General features: G+C 40.7%; 1 protein-coding gene across 3 annotated transcripts in view; it reads left to right on the top strand.

The window, feature by feature from the left end:
- Positions 1–27,997, top strand: part of HMCN1 (hemicentin 1) — a 414,195-nt gene that overhangs the window by 213,864 nt on the left and 172,334 nt on the right. For all 3 annotated transcript variants that reach the window (XM_048482504.1, XM_048482503.1, XM_048482502.1), the window contains exons 11-22: positions 3,820–4,095; positions 12,541–12,682; positions 14,526–14,653; positions 15,301–15,414; positions 15,893–16,051; positions 17,412–17,606; positions 18,916–19,014; positions 19,925–20,052; positions 21,710–21,854; positions 24,098–24,210; positions 24,972–25,131; positions 25,772–25,946. In XM_048482504.1, coding sequence (XP_048338461.1) covers positions 3,820–4,095; positions 12,541–12,682; positions 14,526–14,653; positions 15,301–15,414; positions 15,893–16,051; positions 17,412–17,606; positions 18,916–19,014; positions 19,925–20,052; positions 21,710–21,854; positions 24,098–24,210; positions 24,972–25,131; positions 25,772–25,946 — 1,834 coding nt within the window. The remainder of the gene's footprint in view (positions 1–3,819; positions 4,096–12,540; positions 12,683–14,525; positions 14,654–15,300; positions 15,415–15,892; positions 16,052–17,411; positions 17,607–18,915; positions 19,015–19,924; positions 20,053–21,709; positions 21,855–24,097; positions 24,211–24,971; positions 25,132–25,771; positions 25,947–27,997) is intronic.

Here is a 27,997-nt window from a genome sequence, read left to right as displayed (position 1 = left end):
CGTGGCGGGCATCTCCGAGAGCTGAGGGCATTAATAATTTCTCTGTTACTGTAAAAAACTCTTACTGTAAAAAAAAGTTCCTAATTTCCAGCTGGTATCTTTCTGTCCATAATTTAAACTCATTATAGCAAGTCCTATCGTCTACTGCCAACAGAAACAACTACTCCTCTAATTGACTGCCTGTCAAATACTTAATACTTTCAAATACTTAATTTTGTTTCTAGAAATCAAAAGAAGGATACTTTCCTCAAACAAGGAACGTTACCATATTTCTAAAACATGTTTTTAAAACAGCCCAACAGGGAGAATTATCCTGTTTTCTACCTTCGCTAACTAGCCACATAGGAAACAACAGGGCTTTATGATTTTTGGACCTAATGGAATTTCTAATGGAAAAGCAGACCCAATTAGTAACCCCCTCTTGGCACACACGAATAATTAGTAACCCACTATTGGGAACTGGTGAGAACCTGCTGGATCCCACCTCTGCCCTAACCCTACTGCATTGCCATAAGTTGGCTGTGAGTTGACTGCACTTTACACACACGCATTATTGATTTGAAGAAGAAGATAAGATGTAATGTCCTCCACTTTGTCAGTTTTGTGATGATTCGATCTGAGCATCTATTATTCTGGCCCTTTGACTGAAATATTAATAAATTGTGTGAGAAAGTGGCATCATCCTTGATTGTCAGTCTGACCATTAGCATTGTGTTTGCTGGGAGGAAAACTGTCTCCTGATTCATTCAAACAAACAGAATCTTATATTGAGTGTTGGGTGTATGAACAGTGAATAAGGGCAGAATGAATGGCATTTCCACAGTTTCCTGTGAACCCAGAGGCCTATATGGGGGACAGAGGGGACAGACACCCTAGGTGCCACTTCCATCTTTGTCCAGGGCCACGGAGTTTGGATCCTGGTGCTGGACCAGCTCCCCCCTCCATCCCCTGCGTACTTTTCCAATGATTCTTCTGCTTTGGGGGTTCCCCGGTGTTCGCCCAGGAGCAGCTGGCAAAATGCCAGCTCCATGCCTCTGTCTCCTCTTTGGTGAGCCTCCCCTGCTGGGATCCAGCCCCCAGTGTGCAGCCTGACTCCACCTCTTGCTCAGTGCCTGCAGCAGGGAGGGACTGTTCCTGCCACTCTCTGCAAAAAGTCCACACAGCATTATGACTACAGGCGCCAAGGCAAGCCTCTCCCCAACGCCAATGCTTCCCCTCATGGCTCACATTTCCCTATGATGTGACCAAGCTGGAGTGAGGTGGACGTGAAATTCCAGTTCTTGCCCCGGGTGCCATTTGGGATAGATACACCCCTGCCTAGACTCCCTTAGCATTTTAACCTCGAGGCCTGAAAACCAATGATTCAATGTGTTTGCTAGGAACTACAGTGACTGCTGGAAAATTGCTTCAGAAGCCTCACTTACTCAGAGCAGCTTGTTTATCTCAATGACAGTTTATTTATTTATTAAATTATAGGCTGCTCTCCCTTGCTTAGGCAGCCTCAGAGCGGTTTACAGCAGTCCTTTTACTGGGTAAAATCATATCACATTCAATACAGATTCAATCATAACTTTATGATGCCCTAAACTATCTAATAAACCCTGGTGGAGAAAGGACAATCAGGAAAGGATAAAAATGTAACAGAAGGAAAAAGGGAACAAAAAAGGAAGGGAGGCAAGTTTTTTTTCCTGATCTCATATAAATGAATCCTGTAAAAGAGACCATATATAACACATAAAGTTTTAGTGCCAGAAACAGATGGAAAGTCTCTGAAAGCAATTATCTTATTGAGGTTTTCAGTGTGTGATGAGATGATGACTCAACAGATACAGAAAACAGATTAACAACATAGGAGGATTTTCTTTGGACGTCAATAAGTTTGCGCCAAAGTTTCAAACAATGAGACAGCACCAGCCAGTCGAGCTATATTCAGCTGGAGTTTTAAATGTGTCTTGTAAATGCTTTGAAAGAATTTCACAGTGAAAGACAGTCTTCCAGGATGATACATGCAGGCTTGTAAAACATTGTGGATGTGAAAATGTAATGCTGTCATGGAGGCTGGTTTAGTTAAGTATTGTAAATCTTTCAGTAGACATCTCATAAGGATGAATGAGCGTGAAATGATGAGCTTTAATTTAAAAAACCAGTTTGTTTTCATACTTCTCAATTAGGAGACGGAAAAAGCCACAAGTGGTTCTGTTGGATAAACGTTTGAGATTGTAAGAGAAATAAACCAACACACAAGTTATTTTAGTGGCTCCTTACATGGCTCACAGAATAGCATTATCACAGTAGGCTGGTGAAAACAGGGTACATTTATTCCTGTGAAAGGGTGGTAAAACAGGCAGGAAAAGGTTGTCTAATACCTGAGAAATAGAAGCTCAGACTTCCATCTCTGATTGCAAAGATGAGTGAATGCATTCATATAAGTGTTAATCATTTTAAATAGCAAACAGATGGAACACAGAAAGTATCAGTAAAAAAAGAAGCAAAAGTGTTACCTCCCATCTTCTGCTTCAATTAATCCCCCCAGGAGAAAGGGTTGTTTTCCCCATCAGGTTACAGCTGATTTAAGGCAACCCTTTAGGCTTTTCAAGGCAAGGCAAACAGAAGTGATTTGCCATTGCCTGCCTCTGCCTCTGTGTAGCAAGCCTAGATTTTCTTGGTGGCCCCTCCATCCAAGTACTAACCAGGACTGACCTTGGTTAGCTTCTAAGTTGTAATAATAATCTGCCATGTTTTGCTGCCACACTTCACTTCCCGCCCCCCAAAGGTAAACAAAGGAATCCTTAGTTTCCCAGCTTCTTCTGCTATAAGGTGAAACTCAAATCCTATCTGGAGCACAAATACTCTAAGGATAATTCTTCCTCCCCCAAACAGACTTTAAAAGTGATTTCTGAAGCATTTTCACTATACTGGATTGAAACAGTGAATCAGAGATTATGCCTTCCATCAGCTATGTGAAATTTCTGGAATACAGATGACATTCCTTCACTGCTGAAGCAACAAACATTGGACCATTATTTTTCCCTCCTGCTATATTAAATTTGCACCTGGCCTCCTAGCTTGTGTACCCCATGCTTTGAATATGAGAAAGTTTTGCCTGGGAGAGATCCAGTGGTTGATCAGCGCTGTTCATTTAAAAAAAATGGGAAGGCTCTTGAAAATGGATTCCAAATTTTGCTCTAAGAAAACCTAAACCCTGTCAAGAAAATGTTCACCCTGGTCTCAAATCATAAACTGCATATTTGGACGTGGAACATCCAGTTTCGTTGCCTGGTTTGTTCTGAGCTTGGTATTAGAATTCTTGAAAAAAATGTGAATTTGAGGGCTAAAACTTGAAAACAGAAAGAATTTCAAGAAAACTTGAAAAACAGAAAGAATTGAACAGACTGAGGCTGGGTACTGATAGCAAAATATAACTGGGAAACAGGGACACCCATCTTAATTTATTAAACCCAATTTATTAATTTATTAAACCCAAGCCATGAAGACTTTTATTCTAACATGAGTAGCACCTTTTCTGATCTACTTCTGTAATGAAAACTAGGAATGTTTTCCTTTTTAAAACAGAAAATAACAATTAAGTGGTCATTCTTACAAATCCACCCAGGAAGCACAGAGTAGTAATCTACACTGAATAATAGAAGACCTCAGTTATCTGGAGTATTGTTCTGTGATACATTTAACCCACTGATTATGTTGGCCCTAAAAATTGCACTGTGCTTTAACAGGATGAAAGACCACACTGTTCTTTATGAGCAAGTAGTTATTTAAGGCTTTTGCTCTTACCTGCTCCTTTTCTTTTCATTTCCGCAGAACCTCCGCCTGTTATACGAGTTCCTAATAATGTTACTGTCATTCCTGGTAATCGAGCTATCCTGACATGCTTAACTGTGAGCACAGTACGGTACAATCTTTCCTGGCATAGAAACAACCAGGACGTGAAACTTGTGGAGCCCTCGCGGATACGGATGATGAGCAATCTGTCTCTGGAGGTCAAAATGGTGACTCTCTCAGATGAGGGCGAGTACAGCTGCGTGGCTTCTAATGAGGGTGGCTCCTCTGTAGCATCTGTATTCCTTACAGTGCAAGGTAAAATGGAAAGAAAATTTTCCTATTTGGGGTGGGAGTGCTGCAGCAGCATTCCTTTTCTTTTTCCAGTTTCCAGTTTCTTTCCCTTGTTTTTTTATACACTTCGATAAACTGATGCCACTTGTTTATTTTTGTTTATTTGGATATTTATACCCCTCTTTTCTGTCCAGTGGGGACACAGAGGGGCTTACAACACCATTCTCCACTCATCCATATTATTATCACAACAACAACCCTGTTAAGAAAGGTAGGCTGAGAGAGAGAGAATGCCTTGCCCAAGGTCATGCAGCAAGATTCCATGGCAGAGCAGAGATTCAAACTCAAGAGTTCTAGAACCAAATCAGACAATCTAACCCCACCACCACACTGAATCTGCCTGCACTGCTCCCATTTGTTTGTTTTTTAAATGAATACATTGCTTTTTAGATTCTGCCAAACACCTCAAGGAATATACAGAGCACAAGAACTCATAATAAGAGAGGTGAAGTTTGAAGTCATTGTGATATGAAAGAATTTAGTATGGAAGAAGAGATGTTGAAGACCAAAGGACAATCAGATTGGTTTAGTGATTACAGCTCTTGGCCAAGACTAGGGGTGTGCATCATTTGTTCCAGGTATTTTTCAGGTTTGGCTTTAGAAAACCTGAATCTATTTGAAAAACCGCTTTTTTTGGGGGGGGGGGATATTTTTGGTTTGGTTTTTTCCAGATGCACAGCCCTAAGCAGAACCTGGAAGACTTGGTACAAAGCTGCATTCTACTATGGATTTTGTTGGTGCTACTGGCATCATCACACTCTGGGCGTTTCCCCACTCACAGGGATCCCCCCTATGCCACGCGTTGCTCTCAGCGCGCTGCATCCCTGGCGGTCCCGGGCGTCCCCACGACCCCGCGCTCTGCGCAGGGTCATCAAAAGGTGCCGATTTCTCCAGCGCCAGGGATGCTGCATGCTGAGGGGGCGCCACAGCGGTAGCGCTGGGGCGGCTGCGCTGTCACCGCCCCTGTCGTGGGGAGTGCAGGGGGACCCCGTGCTACTTGGGGAGAGTAGCACGGGGCTTAAGGTAAGTGGGAAAAGGCCCTCTGTTGGCCTACACTACCTCACTTGGTTGTTGTGGGGATAACATAGGGAGGAAGAATGATGTATGTGTATGCCAGGAAGGGTAGGACAAAAGCATATGATCATCTCTTTTTGTGTTCCCTTTATGTCAATACCCAGAATTCATTGTAAGTTTCTTTGGGTTGGCACGGTAAGACCAATTTTGAGAGCTATTTATTTATCACATATGTATCCTAACCTTCCTCCAAGAAACTCAAGAATGGCATACATGGAGTTATCTCATCTTATCTATTGTACTTTAACTAAATAAAAGACACAACATTCAAAATCGGACACAGCTGTCCTTTTCTGCTGGAAGTTCAGAAGGAATGTAAAACCGAGGATAGTTGGCTATAAAAAGAAAGCCAATCTTGACAGAAGGCTTATGCTTTCTTAACTGGGAGCAATCAGAGAAGATGGGATGAATATTTGGCCTAACTACATATTTTTGTTCAAAATCTCTCTCTCTTGCAGCAGTTCTTCCCCACTATTTAGAACATGAAAGAGTCTCAAAGCCTTTTTTCCATTCCAAAGCTTGTGCTCTTGGAATGGAAATAAAATCCTTCAAAAAGTCACTTAATCACTGCCATGGAAACCTGCTGTGGTTAATAATAATTAGCAATTACAGGGGCTTCTCTACAATCTTTGTGTATTTACTAAATCCGTAGGTATACAAAGGTGTGGAAAAAAGGCGGCACACTATAACCCAGTCTCCTCAGATCTCGAGAACTAAACGGGGCCACTGCTTGAAAACAAGACCACAAAGGAAGACTCTGCGGAGGACAGCAATGGCAAACCACTTCTGCTTCTTACTTGCCTTGAATGTCCTTCCTTGCACATAAGTCACCTATGACTTGATGGTACTTCACATACACACAATTGTACACACTCATGCAAAGATGCTAGGGTACCGTTTGGTTGCTAATTAGTCTCATCAGGTTTCAATATGTAGTGATTAGATGTCAAACGTAAGAAACATAAGATGTCAAACATGTCCTTTTGAAGTTTGCTGTTTACACAGAAAATACAAATGTCTGGAGGGAAGAATTTCAGATAGCACCATGAATCTCACAAAACTATGAGATTTCAGTAATCCCTATTTTCTCCATTTTGTTTGGTTAGTAGTCACCTGTATGGTACAAAGAAGATCATCTATCTGGAGGAACAGAATAATTTGTCAGGGATTCTATTTAGAGGGTGACTTAGAGGAAATTCAAGTGGAATTTCCATGTTCCATGCCCCCAAGCCTAGGTGCCAAATTTGCAAATAGTAAAAGCAGTAGGCCAGATATGACTTAAGAACATAAGAACATAAGAACTAGCCTGCTGGATCAGACCAGAGTCCATCTAGTCCAGCACTCTGCTACTCGCAGTGGCCCACCAGGTGCCTATGGGAGCTCACGTGCAGGATGTCAAAGCAATGGCCTTCTGCTGCTCCTGCTCCTGAGCACCTGGTCTGCTAACGCATCTGCAATCTGAGATCAAGGAGGGTCAAGATTGGTAGCCATAGATCGACTTCTCCTCCATAAATCTGTCCAAGCCCTTTTTAAAGCTATCCTGGTTAGTGGCCATCACCACCTCCTGTGGCAACATATTCCAAACACCAATCACACGTTGTGTGAAGAAGTGTTTCCTTTTATTAGTCCTAATTCTTCCCTCCAGCATTTTCAATGAATGTCCCCTGGTTCTAGTATTGTGAGAAAGAGAGAAAAATTTCTCTCTGTCAACATTTTCTACCCCATGCATAATTTTATAGACTTCAATCATATCCCCCCTCATATCCCCCCTCAGACGTCTCCTCTCCAAACTAAAGAGTCCCAAACGCTGCAGCCTCTCCTCATAAGGAAGGTGCTCCAATCCTTCAATCATCCTTGTTGCCCTTCTCTGCACTTTTTCTATCTCTTCGATATCCTTTTTGAGATGTGGCGACCAGAACTGAACACAGTACTCCAAGTGCGGTCGCACCACTGCTTTATATAAGGGCATGACAATCCTTGCAATTTTATTCTCAAATCCTTTCCTAATTATCCCCAGCATAGACTTGACTGAAGGTCTGCCCTCCCATGTAAGAGTCACGTGAAACTCTTAAAGCACATTTGGTTTTGCTTGCGTGTAGGCAAGAGTCATATGAATACTACAGGATACAGGTTCTAACAAGGAATCTTTGACTCTTGAAAGCTTAAACACCAAAAATGTTGATCTCTAAGATGCTACTAGACTTAAATATAGCTGATCGGGATACTTAACAGAACTCGGTGTTTTTCTATACTATGTGGAACTTGTAGTAGCCTGGCTGTAAAAAATCTCTCTGGAAATTACCTGAACATATATCTATCTGAGGGACACGGGCTGATAAGATTAGTTTGTGTATGTTTTGAATGTCAACGGATGAGGACAAATGAGAGAACATTCTGAGCAGCTTGGAAAGTGGTTTCTGGCTAGTAGAGCCAACTTTTAGAAGCATTAAGGTACTGAAATAGCTTACTTCTCACATATTCTACTTGTAGACTTGTGAATAACCCATCAGAGGTTTGTACTATTTGTTCTGCAGTCCAGTCCTGCAGGCAACTAACCTCTTGCTATTTGGGAGAGAGGAGATGTGACTATAGTTTCCCATAACTCCCACCCTCCCACCCTCTCTCCCCAAGCCACATCCCCAAGCCACATCAGGCAAATACTGCCCTCCCCAATATTACCAGAGCACTGTGGTTGCTCCCTAAGTCAGGCAGAGTGTGGGACCCTAACAGTGTCAAAGTGATTTGTGAGTGTGCACCAACTGCTGTGTGGAACAAATGGCTTATCCAGTTGTGTGAAAATCTTTAGTTTTGAAGGTGGGTGGTTGTGTTGTTTAAAAGTGGCCTAAACCAGGAGGGATGCTATTTCACACAAATTGCTCTCCGTACATGCCATGCTTGCTTCTTGTTCCATGTAGTAAAAGTATCTGTTCCAGGATCAGTTTGTTTCAAAGGAAAGAGTGTAGAGAAGATACAGTATCTTTAGTTCTGATATCTCCACTTCCACTGTGAAATGGTGGACCTTGGAAGAAATAATTCCTAGACTTACGTCTTGTGTCAAGATCATGAAGAGGACAGTGTATGTGTGTATGAGACCCTCCCCCAATCCAGAATATTTGCAGAAAAGAAGTTATTCCAAAGCTCTGTTAAAATTCTGGGGAAGGGTATTCATGTAATTTGTCATTTTTCCCATTTAAAAAAGCAAACTTGACATGGGAAAAAAGCATCCCTGTTAGTTCTCTGCCCTTATTGTGACACTGGCTACTACTGGGACAGAAAACAAAGTTAATAATTGCTGCCAGATGTTGCTGCTCTGGATCTTGAAGCATGTTTTGTTGACTTTCCACAGGGCCAACTGCTATAATGTGCAAAATATGTGTCTTAATCAAAGGACATTATTTCTGAGTGCCTTTTTTGCTGTGCAATAAAATAACACATCATTGTCGGAAGAGGTGCTGTTTGGGCACAGTGTGTACTCCCATTTGAGCCAATCTCAGTTTCCTAATGTCAATAGGAGAGTAGATCTTCCTTAGACCCATGAAACATTTCAAACATCTGTCTCCCCCCCCCCCCAATCCCAGTCTATTTTGGCAAGGTTTAAAACAGAATCAAAAAACCCTGGGCAGCAGTGCACATGGCAAATCACTTTAGAACAATCCTGTCATATACTTAAAAAAAATCAATCTGGATTTGATTCTAACCTTTTTACTAGAACCGTTTAGCCTGTCAGCTGTGTCTTTCTTCCCATGATCTTAGAATGATTTAAAGCTCCTTCACCCTTTACTCAGCGATCATGTTTGACATAGCGATACTCGTGTTGCATTGGCGTTCCACCAGTGTTCCCTGCTGCAAAAACCTCAAGTCTGAAGAGCAGGTGCGCTCACCTAAGCACTTGGACACATGGCTGGAGTAGGCAAGGATCAATAAATCTCTGATAAAGTACAACATCTGCTCTTCAGGGGCATATCTTGGGGGAGCAGGAGGGGTCTTGCAACCTGGCTGCCATGCACTTAGGTTATGTAGGGGGGGGTACTGGGCCTCCCCCTAGGAGTAAGCAGCAGCTCATCTGATGGCCACCCACTTGCTTGATGGCTACCCATCACTTTTTTTGCCCCCTCCACCACTTGCATTCCTGCTACATACCTGCCCATTCTCCATCACTTCCCCCACTCCCTCACACCACTTACACACCCACAGCATGACCGCTTGCTCCCCACTGCTTACCTCCACACCGCTTGCCCTCCTGGACTTTCTCAGGTAAGCTCCTCCAGGCAGGGGGCAGGAGGAGTTTGGCCAGAGCTTGGGTTCAGGTGGGAGGGGGTACCGGGGGATGGGGATGGGGAGGGGACTTTTTGTGAAGATACACCATTGCTGCTCTTCACAAATCTGCTGCAGGAAACACCAACGTAGCTGCAGCCAGTGTGATGGATGGAGCACCTAATACTGTGCTGACACTTGTTTTCGATGCAGACAAGATTTGTTCATAGATGTCATTTCTCCACATTCCATTCCATCTGTCTTCTGTTTGTCTTTGCAAGTTTCCTTAACTAAATTTGGATCTGCACATAATTCACTCCTTCCATTCATATACATTTATTATTTTCATACACAGGAATGACTGGGTAAAGTTTTGTATGATTGGATAAGCTGTAGGTATCTGATAAAGTGAGCTTTGACTCTTGAAAGTTTAGGCCTAGGAAAAGTTTGTTGCTCTTTAAGGTTCTACTAGACTCAACCTTTGTTCTGCTGCTGCAGACTAACATGGCTATCCACCTGCAATTATCTCCGAGAATTATTGCTGTTTAAATTTAATGAAAGTACAGCTGTTAAAAGTTCAGATCCTGCACTATCCTGTAAATTTCCCCATTGAGACAAAGGGCAAAGGGGAAAAACAGATCATTTCAACAGAGGTGTATCTCATGCCAAATTTTTTTTAGTTCAATTTCATAATTTTGTCATGATACAAATGAGAAGACCTGCATTCAAATGACTATTTTTTAAAAAGCCATAGAAGGAGTATGTAGTACCAAGGAATTGCATTCAATGTGATTTTCATATCTATGAACTCATTAAAAGCCCTAAGGCATGTGTGAGAGAAAACGCTGTGCGGCACAGATAACATTTTCAGGCACCTTTTTTGTTTGTTTCAGTAAATGAACAATCACTTGAGTATTCTTTTTAGTAGCCGTATCGGAGAGATGAGATAGAAGTTCTGTTCCATAAAAAGTTAAAGGCAGCAATTGTTTGGTGCTTCAATAACCTTCAGTTAAATGGTGCCTCTAGCTAATACATCATTCTGTTAAAAATTGAATCTTTGAAACCTATTGTTTTCCTTCTTGATCTCATGAGATGGGGAAAGCTGCAAATAAATATACTTTTTATGAGACCGAGTTTATAAAACTTTTGAATTTACACTCCATTTAAAAAAAAAATCTCATTGTAGCAAAGTTCTCATTTGGGGCGAAAAACACTTCATTTTCCTGAAGTGCAAGAATGAATGATGGGAAGTTGATACTCCAATGTCCTTAGTGTAAACTCCCCATAGAGAAACCATTTGAAGCTTGCAGGAAGACAGTTGTTCCTATGAAATGTTTCTTTTGGCATTGGCAACCTCTAATTGGAGAGAAAACTCTCAAGTAAATCTCAAGATGGAAAGAGTAATTCAAGTTACAAATTACAATATTCCTATTAGTATTTTCAAAATGTTAGGCTGTTATAGGTAGTAGCCCTGCAGAGAAGGACCAAGCTTAGCGCCAGAGAGCACATGTATGAGATCTGACGTGTCAAACCTGACATCTTCTGTTTAAAAGTCTCAGGTAGCAAGTCATGGTGACATTTTTCTGGTAAGGAAAGACAGTTGGCTGGACTGCAGGTCTTGACTGAAAGCTACTCAACAGAATAAAAAAAATATATGATATAATTGTTCCCTGCCATCTGGTTTTCTGTTGCATGGAAGTGTTTTTTTATGGTTGTGCACAGAAACATGGGGATGCAATTTCTCCCATTTGCATTTGGCAGTGGTACAGTGCAGTGGTTTCAGTTTAGCAATGTAGAATCATAGAATCATAGAGCTGGAAGAGACCACAAGGGCTGTCAAATCCAACCCCCCTGCCATGCAGGAATACAAAATCAAGGTGCTCCTTTCATATGGCCTCCCAGCCTCTGTTTAAAAACCTCCAAAGAAGGAGACTCACCAATGTAATGTAATTTGCTGTTTGCATAAACCAAGGTTGGTTTCACAGTGTGCTCTCTTCAGCCTTGTCAACCAATTGAATAGATAGCAACTCTTCTGATTGCAGCTTTTGTGAATCTGGAAAGTGAAGGCTGGATGTTTCTTGGATTAAACAAGCTACGTTGAAAACATAAATTGTGCTTGTACTGGCAATATGCCTGTGACAGGCCTCACTCTTTTGCTGTCTTGCATTAGGCTCCAGTAATGTTCTGATAAGTTATTTGACATCAGTGTTAACTAGCGTCACATGTCTTTCTGCAATTGAGTGCCCTGCTTCAAACAGGCCCATTAGTTCTTTCTGCATTAAGTCAAATAATATTTTGTTAAATATGTCCATTGCAGGAAACTGCCAGAAAGGCAAATGGGTCTCTTTGGTTGACCAAACAATAAAATGATTGCTAAAGAAAGATGGTGAGATGATAGAGAAGTTAAATTAATTATTTGAGTATGTGTTTGCTATGGGAAGTGTGCTACATGTACCTAGGCCAGAACAATTATTTTAGGAAGGAATTTTGAAGAATTGAGTTAAATTTAGTAGATGATAGGTGAAGTTCCAGGTGTATGGGGGAAATTGAAGACCAATAAGTCCCCATGTCCTGTTGATATATACAAGAGGGTTCTTGGGGAACTCAAATATGAAGTTCTTGGTCTTTTAACTAGTATATTTATTTATTTATTTATGTATCAAATTTGTAAACCGCCCACCCCCGAAGGGCTCTGTAACTTGTAACTAAAATAATCTGCTGTCCCAGAGATTGAAGAGTAACAAATGTTACAAGAAAGTTTAAAAAGAGATCCAGAGAGGGACTAAGAAATTATGGGCCAGTTCGCCTAATGTCTGTCCAGGCACATTTGTAGAAACTGTAATTAGAGATAGAACTATTAGGTACGTATTGGAGCCTGCTGAGGAAAAATCAGCTTTTTTTTTTTTGCAAAGGGAAGTCTTGCCTCACCAATGTTTGGAGGCTTTTGATAAGGTACCTCACCCAAGACTCTTAAGTGAGCTTAGCAGTTAAGGGCACTGTTATCAAATAAGTCTTTTTTGTGTGGACCTCTGGTAAGGCAATACACTGAAAACGCTTAACAACTTTTTTTTAATTTTATAGATCCACCCAAAGCTATTGTGTCCCCTAAAAACCAGTCATTTACCAAAGGGTCTGAGGTATCCATCAGCTGCTCTGCAACTGGTTACCCAAAGCCGATGATTGTTTGGACTCATAATGATATGTTTATCATGGGCTCCCACAGGTACACAAACCTTTCCTCCTCTCCCTAGCTTTTGTTGGAAGAAATATCTATGTGGCAAAATGAAAACGTTTTAATTGACAACGATCGCATCATGGCCAACAGTGAAAATGTTTGCTACGGATGATATTCATACTTTGTATGATTTTAATGTTTACTGTTTTGCTGATACACGACTTGTGAACACCTTAGTTTTAGCTACTAGTGTTTGTATTATTCTATTTGATTTTGTCTTGTTTAATAACAGAAAGACGCCATAGAAATGTGTTAAGTTCTGACATGTTGCTTTTGATTCATGGTGACCCTATGAATTAATGACTTTCAAAAGGTCCTGTTGTTGCCTAATATAGATAAATATCTGCCATGAGATCCAATGAACAATGGGTCCCATTCCAAAGGACTAATTAAGACTGGTCCATCAAGCATCAATAGTATGACATTCCTAATCAGCATTGAATTATGTTCTCAGAAATGCTTCCTAGACATTTGCACTGATCATGTCTCCCACCTCACAAGATGATGATCCAGGAAGAACTACTTTGAGGATAGGCAGAGAAGGAGGGTCTTTGCCAGATGCAGGAAAGGAATGTCATAAAATTAATGTATCAGTTTGATGTGGTACTTTCTGAGGATTGGACTGAAGGTCTATAAAGCAATGGACCTTAGAGACTCTTTTCAGAAAATATTTTTTTGCAGCGCATAAAAGTATGTTGTGGTATCCACCAGGTTTTTACAAAAGTGATTTGACATTATATGAAAGTTGGGATTATGAAATTATGTGAAAATACTAAGTGAATATATTTTTATTTATTAATGTATTTGTTCTGGATACAGTGGAGCACCAAAAAGACAAATAAGTGGGTTCTAGATCAAACCAAGCCTGGACTGTCCCAAGAAGCTAAAATGACTAAACTGAGGCTGTTGTACTTTGGACACATTAAGAGAAGGCAAGAGTCACTGGAAAAGACAATAATGCTAGGAAAAGAGGAAGATGCAACATGAGATTGACTGACTCTGTAAAGGAAGCCACGTCCCTCAATTTGCAAGACCCGAGCAGGACTGATAATGATAGGATGTTTTGGAGGTCATTAATTCATAGGATTGCCATAAGTCAGAAGTGACTTGGTGGCACTTACACACACATACAAACACACACTGCCTCCTCACTTGTTTCAAGGCAGCTTACAGATTGTAATTAAAACATTACAAATTCAAACTAGGTAAAGTAATAACCCCAAATACACACCACCTGAAACATGCCTGCTGTTCATAACCCATGAAACCATTGGCAAGCAACTAAGGCTAATAACACCTCCTGGTGATGTAAAGAAAATATGAGTTTACATTAAAAAAAATCGGTATAAGGTGTAACTTGCAAGCATTATCTTAGTAATGACATAAAGGTTGCTTCTGTATGGTGGGAGGGTGAGTTACCATTGTGACCTTGCTATGAAATTATTTCCCATTGTTTCTCCACTTGCCTGCCGTTTCCTCACCCCCCATGCCAAAGGCTTTTGGGATCAGTAATACATGTAGCTATATACCTAGTAATCTTTTTTTTTAAAACCCTCTGATAACAAACCTTCTGGCAATTGAGTGTGTTGGGAAATGGTGTCTGGTATGGCTGGGGAAGTCAAGTGCCTTCCTCTCTGCACTTTTCCAATCATTTAGGAAAGAAGTAGGTTTGGGAAAGATGATAGTGGAGCCAGGAAGACCCTGGGAGGGAGAAGAACAGACAGTGATGTCATGTAGAAGTCCTTTGGGGTAGGGCAAAGCCTCTGTGCAGAATCAACCCAAGATTGCCATGGTAACCTCCAATTTTTGAAGATGTTTTGTGGATCCACAGGTACAGGCTCACTCCTGAAGGCACCTTGATTATCAGAAATGCCGTCCCCAAAGATGCAGGTCTGTATGGTTGCTTGGCTAGTAATACAGCTGGCACGGTCCAGGCGACATCGATCCTCACATATATTGGCAAGTATAAAAAGAAATAGTGTTAAGTCAAATTGCTTTCTTTGACAATGTGCTACGCATAACTACTCAGGAAGCTGAATAAGATCCATATGTAAACATAGGAAGCTTGCTTTATCCTGACTAAGATAATTGGTTTGTCTAAGGCATTGTTGTCTGCTTGGCAGTGGCTCTCAGTCCTACAACCAAAGACCCTTTTTAAACTGGTAGCCCTATACATTAGACCTGTTTCTTCTACATAACACTAAGCGACCACTCTCCCCATTCATTCTTTGTAAACACATGAGTGTAAATATGCCTATTATAGGTTGGATCCAGTGAGCTGTCAGCAGAAGGAAGTCAGGTGTTCTACCCAGTCCCAGTAATTCTTTTTGACCCCCAGAAACGGGGTTCCTAGGGTCACGGGATCCATGTAGATAAACAGCCATGTGTGATGAGAGACTGGAGAGAAGAGGGGCAAAATTGCTTTCCCTTTTCTCTTTCATAAGCTTAGGTCAATTGATTGGGGGAGGGCAATTTCATCCCTTCCTCATTTCAAGGCAATGGATTTGAGGGATCTAACCCTGAATTGCCAAATCTGCTTCTTGATTTTAAACTATGGTTTTAAGTGTGTACTGGATCTCATGATTTCTACTCTTGTTTTGTTCCAGAAAGTCCAAAGTTGACTGTTGTCAAAAAAGAACTTCTGATTGCTCTTGGAGACACAACTGTAATGGAATGCAAAACCACCGGAGTTCCACCTCCTCAGATTAAATGGTTTAAAGGTACCTATCCACACTTCTATGTCACTTTTGGCTTGCATTTCTTTTTAAGGAACAATAGTAACCTCTCCATTTTGGCAGCAGTTGCTTAAATCAGCCCAAATTCAGCAATGCAGTAATAAAAACACTTTGGTTATAAGCTCCTTCGAGTAGACTTGGGAATGATTCTAAATAAACCTGCATTAGAATGGCACTAAAGTAGCCTAATTGCTGAAATAAATGTTGGTGTAAATCCTCTTTTGAACGCCACAACAAATGTTGCAGCATGTACCACTTGGAATAGCTTCTGATTGGTAAACTGTAATGTTTGCCCCATCGTTTTCTTCTGTAAATTTATAGTGAAACACTGTCATTTTGCTTTCTAAAATAGTAATGAATTATTACTAAAATAGTAATGAATTTATTATTGAATGTACAGAAAAGTGAGTGGAAAGAAATATTTTATTAACTCTTTGCTGTTATTACTCTTGCCTGAATCTAGGAGATTTAGAGTTAAGAGCATCAGAATTTCTTATTATTGACGCCCATCGGGGACAGTTGAAGATCCAAGAAACACAGGATCTGGATGCTGGTGACTACATGTGTGTTGCAACTAATGTTGCAGGGAGCACATCTGGCAAAATCACTCTCGATGTTGGATGTAAGCATCATGGCTTCAAAATTAAAACATGCAAATTATGTGATCTTGAATAAAAAATAAACACATCTGCGTGCATTTTATTGATCAGCATAAAATTTTGGCTGGGGCTGGAAGAGACTGGCGTGTGAGAGGGAAACACTCAAGTTTCTAATTTTCCTCTTGAGTTCATAGTGTCTTGTTCTACTTTGAATGTTGTTCCAGAGGACCTCCAATCTTCAATATCATCTTTTTTAGAAAGCATGAGACAAAAAAGTGTAAAAGAGGGTCACCATATTTATGTGGAGCACAATGTGTGGCCTTTTGATTCTCAGCCAATCTTAATACAGTGTTTGTGTATTGTGGGCATAGAATTTGGGGAAGAAGGGGAAGGATAGTGGTTAACAAAATGCAGTTTTCTAACACTGCTAGGAATCAAATGAACTTGTGCCTATTACAAGTAAAGACCAACCAGAGTTAGGGACACATTGGAGCCACCAGGCTAAGTTTGTTATTGTATGTATCTAATGATGCCAGGCAACTCTCAGGAAGGTTGGGAGACAGGGTATGATATGTTGTTGACATTGTTGACATCATTAGATCACTTCTGGGGACAACACAGAAGTGATGTACCAGTGCAGAGGCCAATGGCATTTAGATTTTTTTTTTCTCCCATGGCCACTCAAAATGGTGAATGATGATGATGATGATGGTGGTGGTGGTGGGGGGGCGTGGGGGAGTCTTCCTTCCATAGCAGGAATCCTGGCAAGCCCTACTTATTTCCTTAGGCTTCAACTGGTGGCATTTCGATTTAGAGATTTGTCATGGGACACCATTTTTTGGGTCACAAAGTCCTATAGAGAAGCCATTTTTGTTACTTTTAGAATGGCCTGCTACTAATGTATATGCAGAATTGCTCAGCAGTGGACTCTGATGTCATTTGGCTTCCAAACATTTACTTGCAGCTTATTGGGTCCCAAATTGCCACATGGGATAAAGGTTGAATTTGGAAAGGTTGAAGACCATTGCTTTATATGTTCTTTAAATGTGAAAAATACTCTGATGATCAAATGTCTGTCTTTTTGGGTACCTTATGAGAGATTTTATTGTGTTTCCATTCTACAAATAAAAGTGTAAGGCTGAGACCTAATGACATAGTTGTCCAAAGACATCCAAAACAAAAATGGCTGAGCAGTTATTTGAATTAAAGTCTTTGTGTCCAAATGCAACATTTCATTCACAGGATCATGCTGAATCAAGGGCCAACTATTTGAACATTGCAAGAGATAAAATTTGGACATCTAAAGAAGTTCTAAAGATGCTCTAAAGAAGTACTAAAATCATTACCACTTTTCTGCTTTCTAATTTTTTCCCTTGCTGACAGCGCCTCCTGTTTTCACACAAGAACCCAGCGATGAATCGATTGACATTGGCTCAAATGTGACACTGGCTTGCTATGTTCAGGGTTACCCAGAACCAAAGGTGAAGTGGCAACGCATGGATGGCGCCCCACTTTTCTCAAGACCATATGCTGTTAGTTCTATCAGCCAACTCAGAACAGGCGCTCTTTCTATTAACAGTAGGTACACAAACTTTGTGTAAGAATAGAACAAAGTAAATAAGATACATTGGATTATTGAATTGAGAGCAGTGTCCCCTGTAAGTCCTGCAGGTGCATGGCTGTGCAGTCACTGTATTCATGCTGTGAAGATAAGAGGTGGAACCAATCAGGGGGAACTCTCCCAAGTTTCGCTCAGTGTTTGGGAAGTTCCACGCAGTGGTGGAGAATAGTTAGAGGGATTATTGATTGAGGGTCATCTGGTATGGTATCATTTTTACAGAAAGCAATGCCCCTTTTATCATACTTTCTGCACCACCCAGTATTGTATACTCATCTTCCTACAGACGCCATACTTGCTCTGTTATTGCCCCTAGTTTTTGGAATGGGCTGTTGAAGGAGAGCAGGGGGGATAGCTCATGGGAGGCGCTTAGAAAAACTTGCAAGTATGTTCTGTTTTCAAGGGCTTTCAATAGGGGTTTGTCAGTCTTTGGAGATTTAGGGGTGGAGCCTGAGAAAGACAACTTTTGGGGATGGGTGGGATATCAGCAGGGTATAATAGCATAGAGTCTACCTTCTAAGCCGCCATTTTCTCCAGGGAAACTGATCTCCATAGTCTAGAGTTCAGTTGTACCTCTGCAAGATCTCCTGGCCCCTAGAGGTTGGCAGCCCTTTCAGTAAAATTATTTTTCCCTTGATTAGTGCTGATAGGTGGGTTCCCCGCACCCACTTTATTTTAATTAATTTTTCATTACTGAATTTTATTTAAATTGACTGTAAGGTGCTTTAGGCCCATTTTGGGGTGAGGAAAGAGCTCAATCAATCAATGCATTACAGATGAGTTCCATTTTTATACAATGGTCTGTTATTGAGAAAGGGACAACGATATGTCAATTTCTGGAAAGAGTATGGAATAAACCTGAAACACTCACAAGAATATAAATATATGAGAACTTCTCACATGATAGTTTTAGCCTCAGGGAGAAGCAACTAGTGAAAACCTCCTTGTGACCTGAAGTCATAAATGTGGGAAACATCCTGTCTAAAGAGGTTAAATTTTGCTCTCAGCAGGCAGCAGCAGCCTTTCAAATTATATTGTCTTTGTGGAATCTTATATTTTAGAAAGTAAACTACTTCACTTCTTTACCTCTTAATGTTTTTAATAAACTTTATTAGTTATTCATTTCATAATACAACTAAATTTACCAACAAAAATCCAGAGAGATTAAAAAAAGGAATGAAGAAAAAAGCAGGAAAGAGGGATCACATTTTACTAGTGCAAAACTAATAGGCTAATCCTTTTGTTTTATTTACTTTTATCTCATTTTAGATTTGTGGGTTAATGATGAAGCAACCTATATCTGTGAAGCTGAAAACCAATTTGGAAAGATTGTCTCACGGCCGGCTACACTTACAGTGACGGGGCTTGGTAACTATCTGATGGTTTGGGTTTCATTCTGGTTAATGTACCCAGTTTCTATCCATCTGCAATACTGGATCTGTAACAAAATTAAAGAATTCCTAGCAGTCTTCTGTACAGGGTATACTGAGCAATAAGTCTGAAAAAGAGGCTGAATTAATAGTGCTATATCAAATGTACATTTGAGATAAATACATCTTGGTTATTACTGCTCAGCTGAACACAACTAGTTCTCAGTCTGAGGTCTTTCAAATCATCTAATGTTTGATCCTTTTAAGTGAAGATGCTGGGGTTTGAAACTGGTACTGCTTACAAAGCAGATTTTCTGCCACTGCGCTATGGCCCCTAAGTTTCTGGAAAATTGACAAGTCATTTGGAAAGCACAGCATTAATATCATCCCATTTAGTTATTTAACTCATTTCTTCCATTAAAATTGGAGCCAGTATGGTATAGTGGTTAAGAGTGGCAATCTTTAGACTGGAGAATTCTTCCACACAAAGCCTGCTAGGTGTCCTTGGACCAGGCATAGTTCTCTCAGTATCACACAGAGGCAGGCAACCTCTGAAATCACTTGCCTTGGAAACCCTACAGGTTTACCATAAATAAGCTGTGATTTGATGGAGCACACACATACCCTATTAAAATACTTTTGGGGGGAAATACAAATCCTGAAATGCATATATTGCACACGTGAATGATATAGATGACAAAAACCCAAATTTAATATTAGCACAACTAGCTTGTTTTTGATGAAGTTCACAATCTGATTCATAAAAATGTAATAGCTAAATCTCAAACAATTGTTCATATAATGTATTTTGCAGGATAGGCTTGACCACAATATTCTTTTTCCATTTTTATAGGAATATACAACTTTTTATAATGTGTTCTCTCCCGCTTCCTTTGTTTCTTTAATAGTGACCCCTCTCATTGGAATGAGTTCAGCAGCAGCTAATGTAATAGAAGGTCAGCAACTAACTTTGCCATGTGTGCTGCTGGCAGGAAATCCTATCCCAGAGCGAAAATGGATTAAAAATGGTGTAATGGTAAGACAGTTTTATTTATCTTACTATGTTCTCCACTTGCTACTTGCATTACAGAAAGGTTTGGATCTGGCAGTCACTTTCCACAATGGAAGGCACATGCCAACCAATGGAATGGAACTTCCTTTACCTCACCTTCCTGCTGGAACCAGAAATTCCTCTTGAAATGCAGGGGCATATCTACAGAAAATGGCTACCAGGGCAAGCAGAAGCTGAGGACATGGAAGGCAGGGAGGTGTGTCAGGCAGGGAACGACCAACGTCTGATGGCACCCCCTCCCCGCAGTGCCACTCTGCTGCAGGCTGGCTCACTGCTTAACCTGAGATGCGGCTGGAGATGAGAGGTCTCCCACCTCCTTCCGTTCCCTGCCCAGAGAACATGGTGAGCCAGTGGGCTCAGCTGCTCTGCACATCCTGCCCACCCCCTTCCCCCTGGGCTCGGTGCAGGGGGAAGAAGGGGGGTGGATAGTCCAAATATGCCTCCCATATTACCCAGGCTTGGGGAGCCTATCCCATCCCACTCCCTCAGGATATGCCTCTGCTGAAAGGTTGTTTCTGGATGACACTGGGGGGGGGGGGTTAAAAATCTGCAGCAGGAGAAGGGAAATGGTGAAAATCACCCTCCTCTTTCCAGAAGTGGATCCAATTAGAAAGTTTCAAGAAAGCCAATTTGATGCAGTGGTGTTGATTATGATTTCCTGAGTTCAAATGTATACTGCATCAGCTGGCCCCATTGGCACAGTGGGGGGCATGCCAGAGGCATGCCTGAGAGATGGTGCCAATGTTAGTTGGCTGATGTTAGTCAGCCTCACTCCAGGTTTGTGGCCAGTTACACTGCGGCTCGAGATGTAACTTACACCTTTTGGGTAATGTAAGTCCATTAAGCCCCATGGAGGCCTTTCTAGTGGTGGGTTTTGAAAAAGTTTTTTGGCCTCCCCAAGCTGCCAGAAAGCCTCTGGAGGCAGTGGGCAGAGTGGCAGTGGTGCCATCCCTGGTTGCATGGGGCTCTAGATTGGACTGCCCAATTATGCTGAAAGATTTGTAGGCAATGTAACTTGTAGGTTACATGTGAAATGCATTCGATCCATTTTTGTGCTCTTCTGTGTTGATATACACTCTTTACAATGCTAAGTGGTTATCATGTTGGCTGTTCATTTTATCTTCTTAAGAATTCTAGCAAACAATTGTGAAGGTATTCTTGAAAGCCTGAAAGCCATGTCTGCTGGAAACATAGAAGCCCATAGAAGATGGTAGTCAGCAGGTGGAACTACACTAACAATGAAAAAAACAGTTATGTAAAATAGGCTGTTGTGGGTTTTCTGGGCTTTGTGGCTGTGGTCTGGCATCTTCAGAGACATGTCAAGGTAAGATGTATAGGAAAGAAACACATCTTACCATGATGTGCCTCTGAAGATGCCAGCCATAGATGTGGGCAAAACATTAGGAGCAAAAGCTACCAGACCACAGCCACACAGCCCAGAAAACCCACAATAGCCAGTTGATTCCAACCTTGAAAGCCTTCAACAATATATTATGCCAAATAGCTTTTGTAATAATAAAACCTGACTTATCTTGATAAGAAATTTGATTTTTTTGAAACCCAAACCATTGATATCCAGCCTACAGCTGGCAGGGAAATAATCCATTTCCTCCCCTCCCAGTTGATCCAGAATCCATATATTAGTGTACGCAGTGATGGAAGCCTTCATCTGGAACGAGTTCGACTGCAGGATGCTGGTGATTATACATGTATGGCAATCAATGTTGCCGGGACAAACAACAAAACAACTACCGTCAGTGTCTTTGGTGAGAGAAACGTTTAGTGTTTCTATAAGTTTGCAAAATAAGAATATGTTGGAACTCTAGGAGACAATGTCGAATAGAAAATAGTGTGTACCGTTAGAAGTATGAAAGAGACTTTTGCATGCGGAAGAGATTCTCTGAGTGTAGTTTAGATTTTTCTTTTGCCGGAGATTCTTGTGGGAACTACTTTTACAAGCAAAATGGCTGCTCTGCATGCAGAAATGATTCTTTAGATCCCACTAATAGATTTGTAAGCCGGTTCGGTTAAAGAAGGAACATGTGGACAAAATGAACATGCCATTTTAAAAACTGAGCCAAAAAAAAGTTGCTTGGCTTCCCAAAAATGTTTTTCTCTACCCAAATGTCTTCAAACTTTGATAGTTTCTGCAGACTCACTTGCTTTATTAACAAAACAGAGATATAAGTGCTGCCTAAATAGGTTTGGTAGTGGATAAAAGGAAGCATTAAAAGAAACGAGAGGTTTGGCAAAGGTTTGGGTATTTTTAAGAATACCTTTGAGAGCGGCACGACTGCTTATAGAGTGTGAAGAGTGGATTTGCTTTGTAGTGCTCCATCTGTATTTCAGCAACCTCAGCTTTGTGTGAGGTCACAGCTGCCGTGTTCTTCATGAGCTGAAACTCCCCTTCTGTGCAAAATGTATCAGGGGGTGATGTTTGGAGCTTCCAAGCAAAACTGCTGAAGCATCCTTTTTCGCTTTACAAAAGAGGTCTTGTCCAGGTTAGTATTTGCAACTCTGTTTTTACCACTGAAGATTCTTTCTTGAAAAGTACTTTGGAGCTATATCACATCATGGGACAAGACAAAAGCTTTGGAAAGGTATGTGACTTACAAAGGCAAGAAGTGCTGGCTGGAAGAAGACTAGTCACAGTAAATACCCAACAATCCAGACAGAAATTCTTCTTCTGAACTCTTCAAACAACTCTGCTTCTGGCTCTTCAAACATGGGAATGATTAGAATTGCCTTCCTTACAGGAATAATTAGTATTAATTCAATTATTGTTGCAGAAATGTTTTCTGGGCAATGCTCTGATTTCGTTGTACCTCTATAGCCCCATTCTTAAGTAGTGATATTCTTTTTCAACCATTGTCACACTTTTTGAAAGCATCTGCATTATGTTTATTTGTTTATTATCAGGTAGTTAAGTTCTGCAAACTGTGTTTGTCATATGCATGTAAACATTTCTTCATCAATACCTCCAGGTATATGATTTTAGACAAGATCCATGTTAGAAAAGTACTCTGCAGATTTTAGTGAAACATTTAGGTCTCACAACTTTTCATCTCTGTTTTGAAACATATTGCAGAAGATCTAGGAGAACCTAGTATAATTTTTGGAGGACATTCTATTTTTGCTTTTTTTTACTGTTTTGTACAGTTTTGTATGGCTTATTCTTATATGGTTTTGTCAAGAGCTTGTAGGTTGAATCCAGCAAACCCATTCCACTGCGGTCAGGGCTTTCCTCTTGCATAATTGTCTTCTCCTAGTAAAGGGTCTTTTCAGAGCTTCTTGCATCAAGGGTTGGTGCCACTCACTAGGCAGAGAAAGGCACTGCTGTTAGTTGAAAGGATTTGAGGATCCAACCCTATCAGTTACACCATGTGTTTTTCCTCAACTCTTTGGCTCATTCCGCACACGCAGAATAATGCACTTTCAAACTGCTTTCAGTGCTCTTTGAAGCTGTGCAGAATAGCAAAATCCACTTGCAAACAGTTGTGAAAGAGATTTGAAAATGCATTATTTTGCTTGTGCGGAAGGGGCCTTTGTCTCCTACTTTTAATGAGAAAGAATTAAAAATACATGACTGGATGTCATTGTGTTAGGAATTTCTCCTGTTCCACTTCGTCAGCTGCTACTTAGTGTGATGGCATCAGATCATACTTTTTACATTGCTGAACATTACTGAGGGCACTTTCGCACATGCAGAATGATGCACTTTCAGTGCACTTTGCAGCTAGATTTTGCTATGTGAAATAGCAAAATCCACTTGCAAACAATTGTGAAAGTGGATTGAAAATGCATTATTCTGCATGTGCAGAAGGGACCTTAGAGAGGAAGAGAGATGTGAGTTCCATTGTGCTCTTTTCTTGTCTAAAACAGTAATTCAAGAGACACTAATGTACTTACTTGCAAGAACACTGTTAACAGACTAGTCTTTTCAGAAATAGCAGTGCATTATATTATCTGCCTTTCTTTGCAAAACACCTCTTTATGTATGTGTTTTCAGTTTTACCCATCATTCAACATGGACAGCAGATATTCAGTACAATAGAAGATATACCTGTGACCCTGCCCTGCAAAGCTAGTGGAGTTCCGAAGCCAACTATAGTTTGGTCAAAGGTAACTGCGAAATCTTCAGGTATTCATATGGAAAGATCAGTTGGATGTGTTATGAAGCAAGTTCCAGAGTTAAATAATTAAATGTGGATAAATGAGTTTATTACGAAACCTCATTACTACCATTCATCACTGAAGAAAAGAGCTTTAACATTTTCTTCTAAATTTTTTGGTATGATAGCATGAAAATAACTGAACAAATTGCTTGTTGTGGGTTTTCCAGGCTGTGTGGCCATGGTTTGGTAGTTTTCGTTCCTCAAGTTTCACTGGCATCTATGGCTGACATCTTAAGAGGCATGTCATGGTAAAATATGTTTCTCTCCATGTTTCATGGTAAGATATGTCTCTGGAAATGGCAGCCATGTATTTGGGTGAAACCTTAGGAGGTAAAATTACCAGACCACGGCCATACCGTCCAGAAAATCCACAACAGTCAGTTGATTCTGGCCAAGAAAGCCTTTGATGATCCATTAAAAAATAATAAACGTTGCAAAATGAGCAACCTAACCCTGAATTTTCAGCCTTGCTGATTCAAATAGGAATCATCCCCCATCAATTACTCTAAAACATCAGGCCCTCTTTTGGCTCAGCTCTGTATTTGTTTATGGGACTTATATGCTGCCTCTCCAGAGACCTGCTCACCACTGTGGAAAGATAGAATGCTGAGGTAGATGGATCATGGTTCTTGAACCAGGGCTGCAATTCTTAAGTTTTTATTTCATCTGTGCAAGTTCATCATGTTCATATTTTCATGTTCTTCACAGAAAGGAGAGCCAATTCCTCCCAGCAATCCTAAATTTTCTGCAGGTTCTGATGGGAGTCTGTATGTAGTTTCTCCTGGAGGAGAAGAGTCTGGCGAATATATCTGTACTGCTACTAATGCAGCTGGCTATGTGACCCGGAAAGTACAGCTGACTGTCTATGGTAAGGCCCAATGTACATAAATGTATCAGTCATTTCCACACAAGGCTTCTAGAAAAAATCATAGTGTAGAAACATAACATAACACAGAAATATCTCACTAAAGAACTACATATACTAGGAACACTCCAAGGTTTGAATTGTGGTTGACTGATAATGGTGTAATCTGGAAAGCTCACAGAATGTGGGGTGCCATTGTATGCCATTGAATGCAAAATAAAACCTTGTAGAAGATCTGAATGTGAGGCAATTGCACGGCTCAGCTTAAGTGTAGCAGGAAATTTGTTAACAGAAACCTGAATATTCTCTCCTGACACACCAGTCCATAATGAGACCCAGATAATAAACTAATGAACTTGGACCTGGGAGACCGGAGATCAGTTCTTAGGAATTGAGCTTACTAGGGAGGACTTGGGAAAGGTGTCAGTTGTTGCCCCAGTTTCAGTGTTCGGCTTACAAGTATTTATGGCAATGTCATACGAATGTTCGATCCAGCAGATTCAGAATACAGTATATCTGATATCAAGCACTGTTGTACATGTTCATATACTTTGATGCGCTGATTATGTAAATAAAAGCATTATGAATGCACATTTACACAAATACACATGCACCCATTCTGATACTGTATGTTTTGTCTTAGTGAAACCCAGGATATCTCGGCCTGGAGATCGGCTAGGAGGTTCACTGGACAACGCGCTTGAGCTTTCAGTGGTAGTAGGGGAAGATGTTACACTTCCCTGTGAGGTGAAGAGTTTGCCACCCCCAATAGTAACCTGGGCTAAGGAAACACAGCTTATCTCTCCTTTTTCTCCAAGGTAACAATCATTCCAATTTTAATTGGGGGTGGGGAGCAGGTTTTCATGCATTAAGTCTGCAAGCCTTTCTTCTCTCTATATCATATCAATTCATTGTCAGAGGATTCTTTTCCATGAGACGGATATGCCAGCCACTTTATATTTGAGATTATTTCTGACAGAAATTCCCCTTGATGGGTTTTAAGCTATCATGGCCAGTCTTTACTTTGATGACTATATTAATGTGAAGAGAGCCTGCATGGAATAATGGTTAATGTATTGAACTAGGACCTGGGAACCTGAGGTTCAAATCCGCACTTGTGACCTGAAACCTTAACTGGGTGACCTTGGGCCAGTTACAGTCCTGATCCTGGCTAGTATTTGGATGGGGAACCTCCCAAAAATACTAGGGTTGGGACATAGAGGCAGGCAATGGCAAACTATCTCCAAATGCCTCTTGCTTTGAAAACCCTATGGGGTTGCCATAAGTCAGCTGTGACTTGATGGCAAAAAATGTTATTGTGAAGAATTAATACATTATTTGTGTTAATGAATTATTCAAACATGTAACTTAGGCGTAGGAGGCATGATTGCAAATGAACAGAATTATTTACTTTATTTACTTCTTTGTTAGGGTTTACCACTTACATTTAACAGGATCTGCTGTTTGGATATTATAGCAGAGCTGTAGCTGCACAACCTTCTGCTGAAGCAAACTTGTTCTTTTTCAGAGACTTATTGTTCCGAGGGTAGGGTTGGGATAGGAGTTAAATGCAAATTCAGCCAACTCCCTTCAGAGCTTAAATGAACTTTCAACCTGACTGACAGTTGTTTTAGCTAACCATTGTATGATAGCTCTAAGAGTTCCTCAAATTGGTTCTCACCCAACAGTCACAACAGTCCAACCATATCCAGTCTACTCAGAATTAAGAGCACTTATCCTCAGTAACATTAATCAAATAACCATTCTGCTCTGCCATTTCTCTTCTCAAACAACAGTTGGAATCTTTAAGTGATCCTCAAATTGTCATCCTCCCACTCAGCATTCCAACAGTCTCTCCCTCTTGTTTGGATGTTGCTGTAGCTTGGCACATTCAACATTTGGTGACAGGGGATTAGTATGTGACTTGAAAAGCATCAGATTAGCAACCTGTTTGTCACAACCAAGTTCACAGAGTGGGGATCATGGACAGTCATGCAAGATTTTCACAGTCTCTACAATTTTCACAAGCATTGTGTTCACTTCAGTTTGGGACCATGTCTGTATATAGACTGCATAACTCTGGTACAGTTGCCCCGGTCTAAAATAATCTTGCGGGGGAGGGGGAGCTACTTGGCTTGTTTCAGAAGACTACATGATGCCATCTAGTCTTTCCAAAATATTCAAGGTTTCCTCAGGTTTTGCAAGAATTTGACGGTCATTTTGTTGCTTTGCCATCACTGGTTTATAATGTAGCTGTGCCCTTCCTAAGATAAAATTTCGTATGCCTGTTTGCTCATAAACTTACCTGTCTGTTTGATTTTTTTCGTTCCATAAAACTCTGATATTTATTAAACGCACAGAAACATGCATTATGGCAAAAATAACATTCTTGGTTGTGGCTGCTGCTGGGCAGAATGGTCCTCTTGAAGTGGTCAGGAAAGCCAGTATCATTCCACAGAATAAATAAAACAAAACTTTTTCGAAAACCATTTTATGAGGGTCATTTTTAATACATTTTTATACATTTAAATCTTGATGTTTTCTCGATAGAGTTAATTGTATTTATATTTTAATTATATTTATAATAGTTTTGTAATAGTTTTGTAAGTAACCCGGAGGCTTACAGTGCAATCCTAAGCAGAGTTACATACTTCTATGTCCATTGGAATGGGCTGAAAGGGTTATAATTTTACTTAGGTTTGCCATCATGTTACTGAAGGCACTGGCCAAGTTGAATGTCAGCATTGTAGGTTCTCATTGGCCCTTGGGCCTGCATCCAACCAGTGCAATCTTAAGAACACTCTCTGGGAATACTCTGTTGAATAGATCTGCTTAGTATTGCTCTCCAACCACCTTTGAGGTTTGAGAA

The sequence above is a fragment of the Sphaerodactylus townsendi genome, unplaced genomic scaffold (genome assembly GCF_021028975.2).
Source record: "Sphaerodactylus townsendi isolate TG3544 unplaced genomic scaffold, MPM_Stown_v2.3 scaffold_18, whole genome shotgun sequence".
NCBI lineage: Eukaryota > Metazoa > Chordata > Lepidosauria > Squamata > Sphaerodactylidae > Sphaerodactylus > Sphaerodactylus townsendi.
Note: the sequence above shows the minus strand (reverse complement) of the source record. Positions and strands in the feature narration are given on the sequence as shown.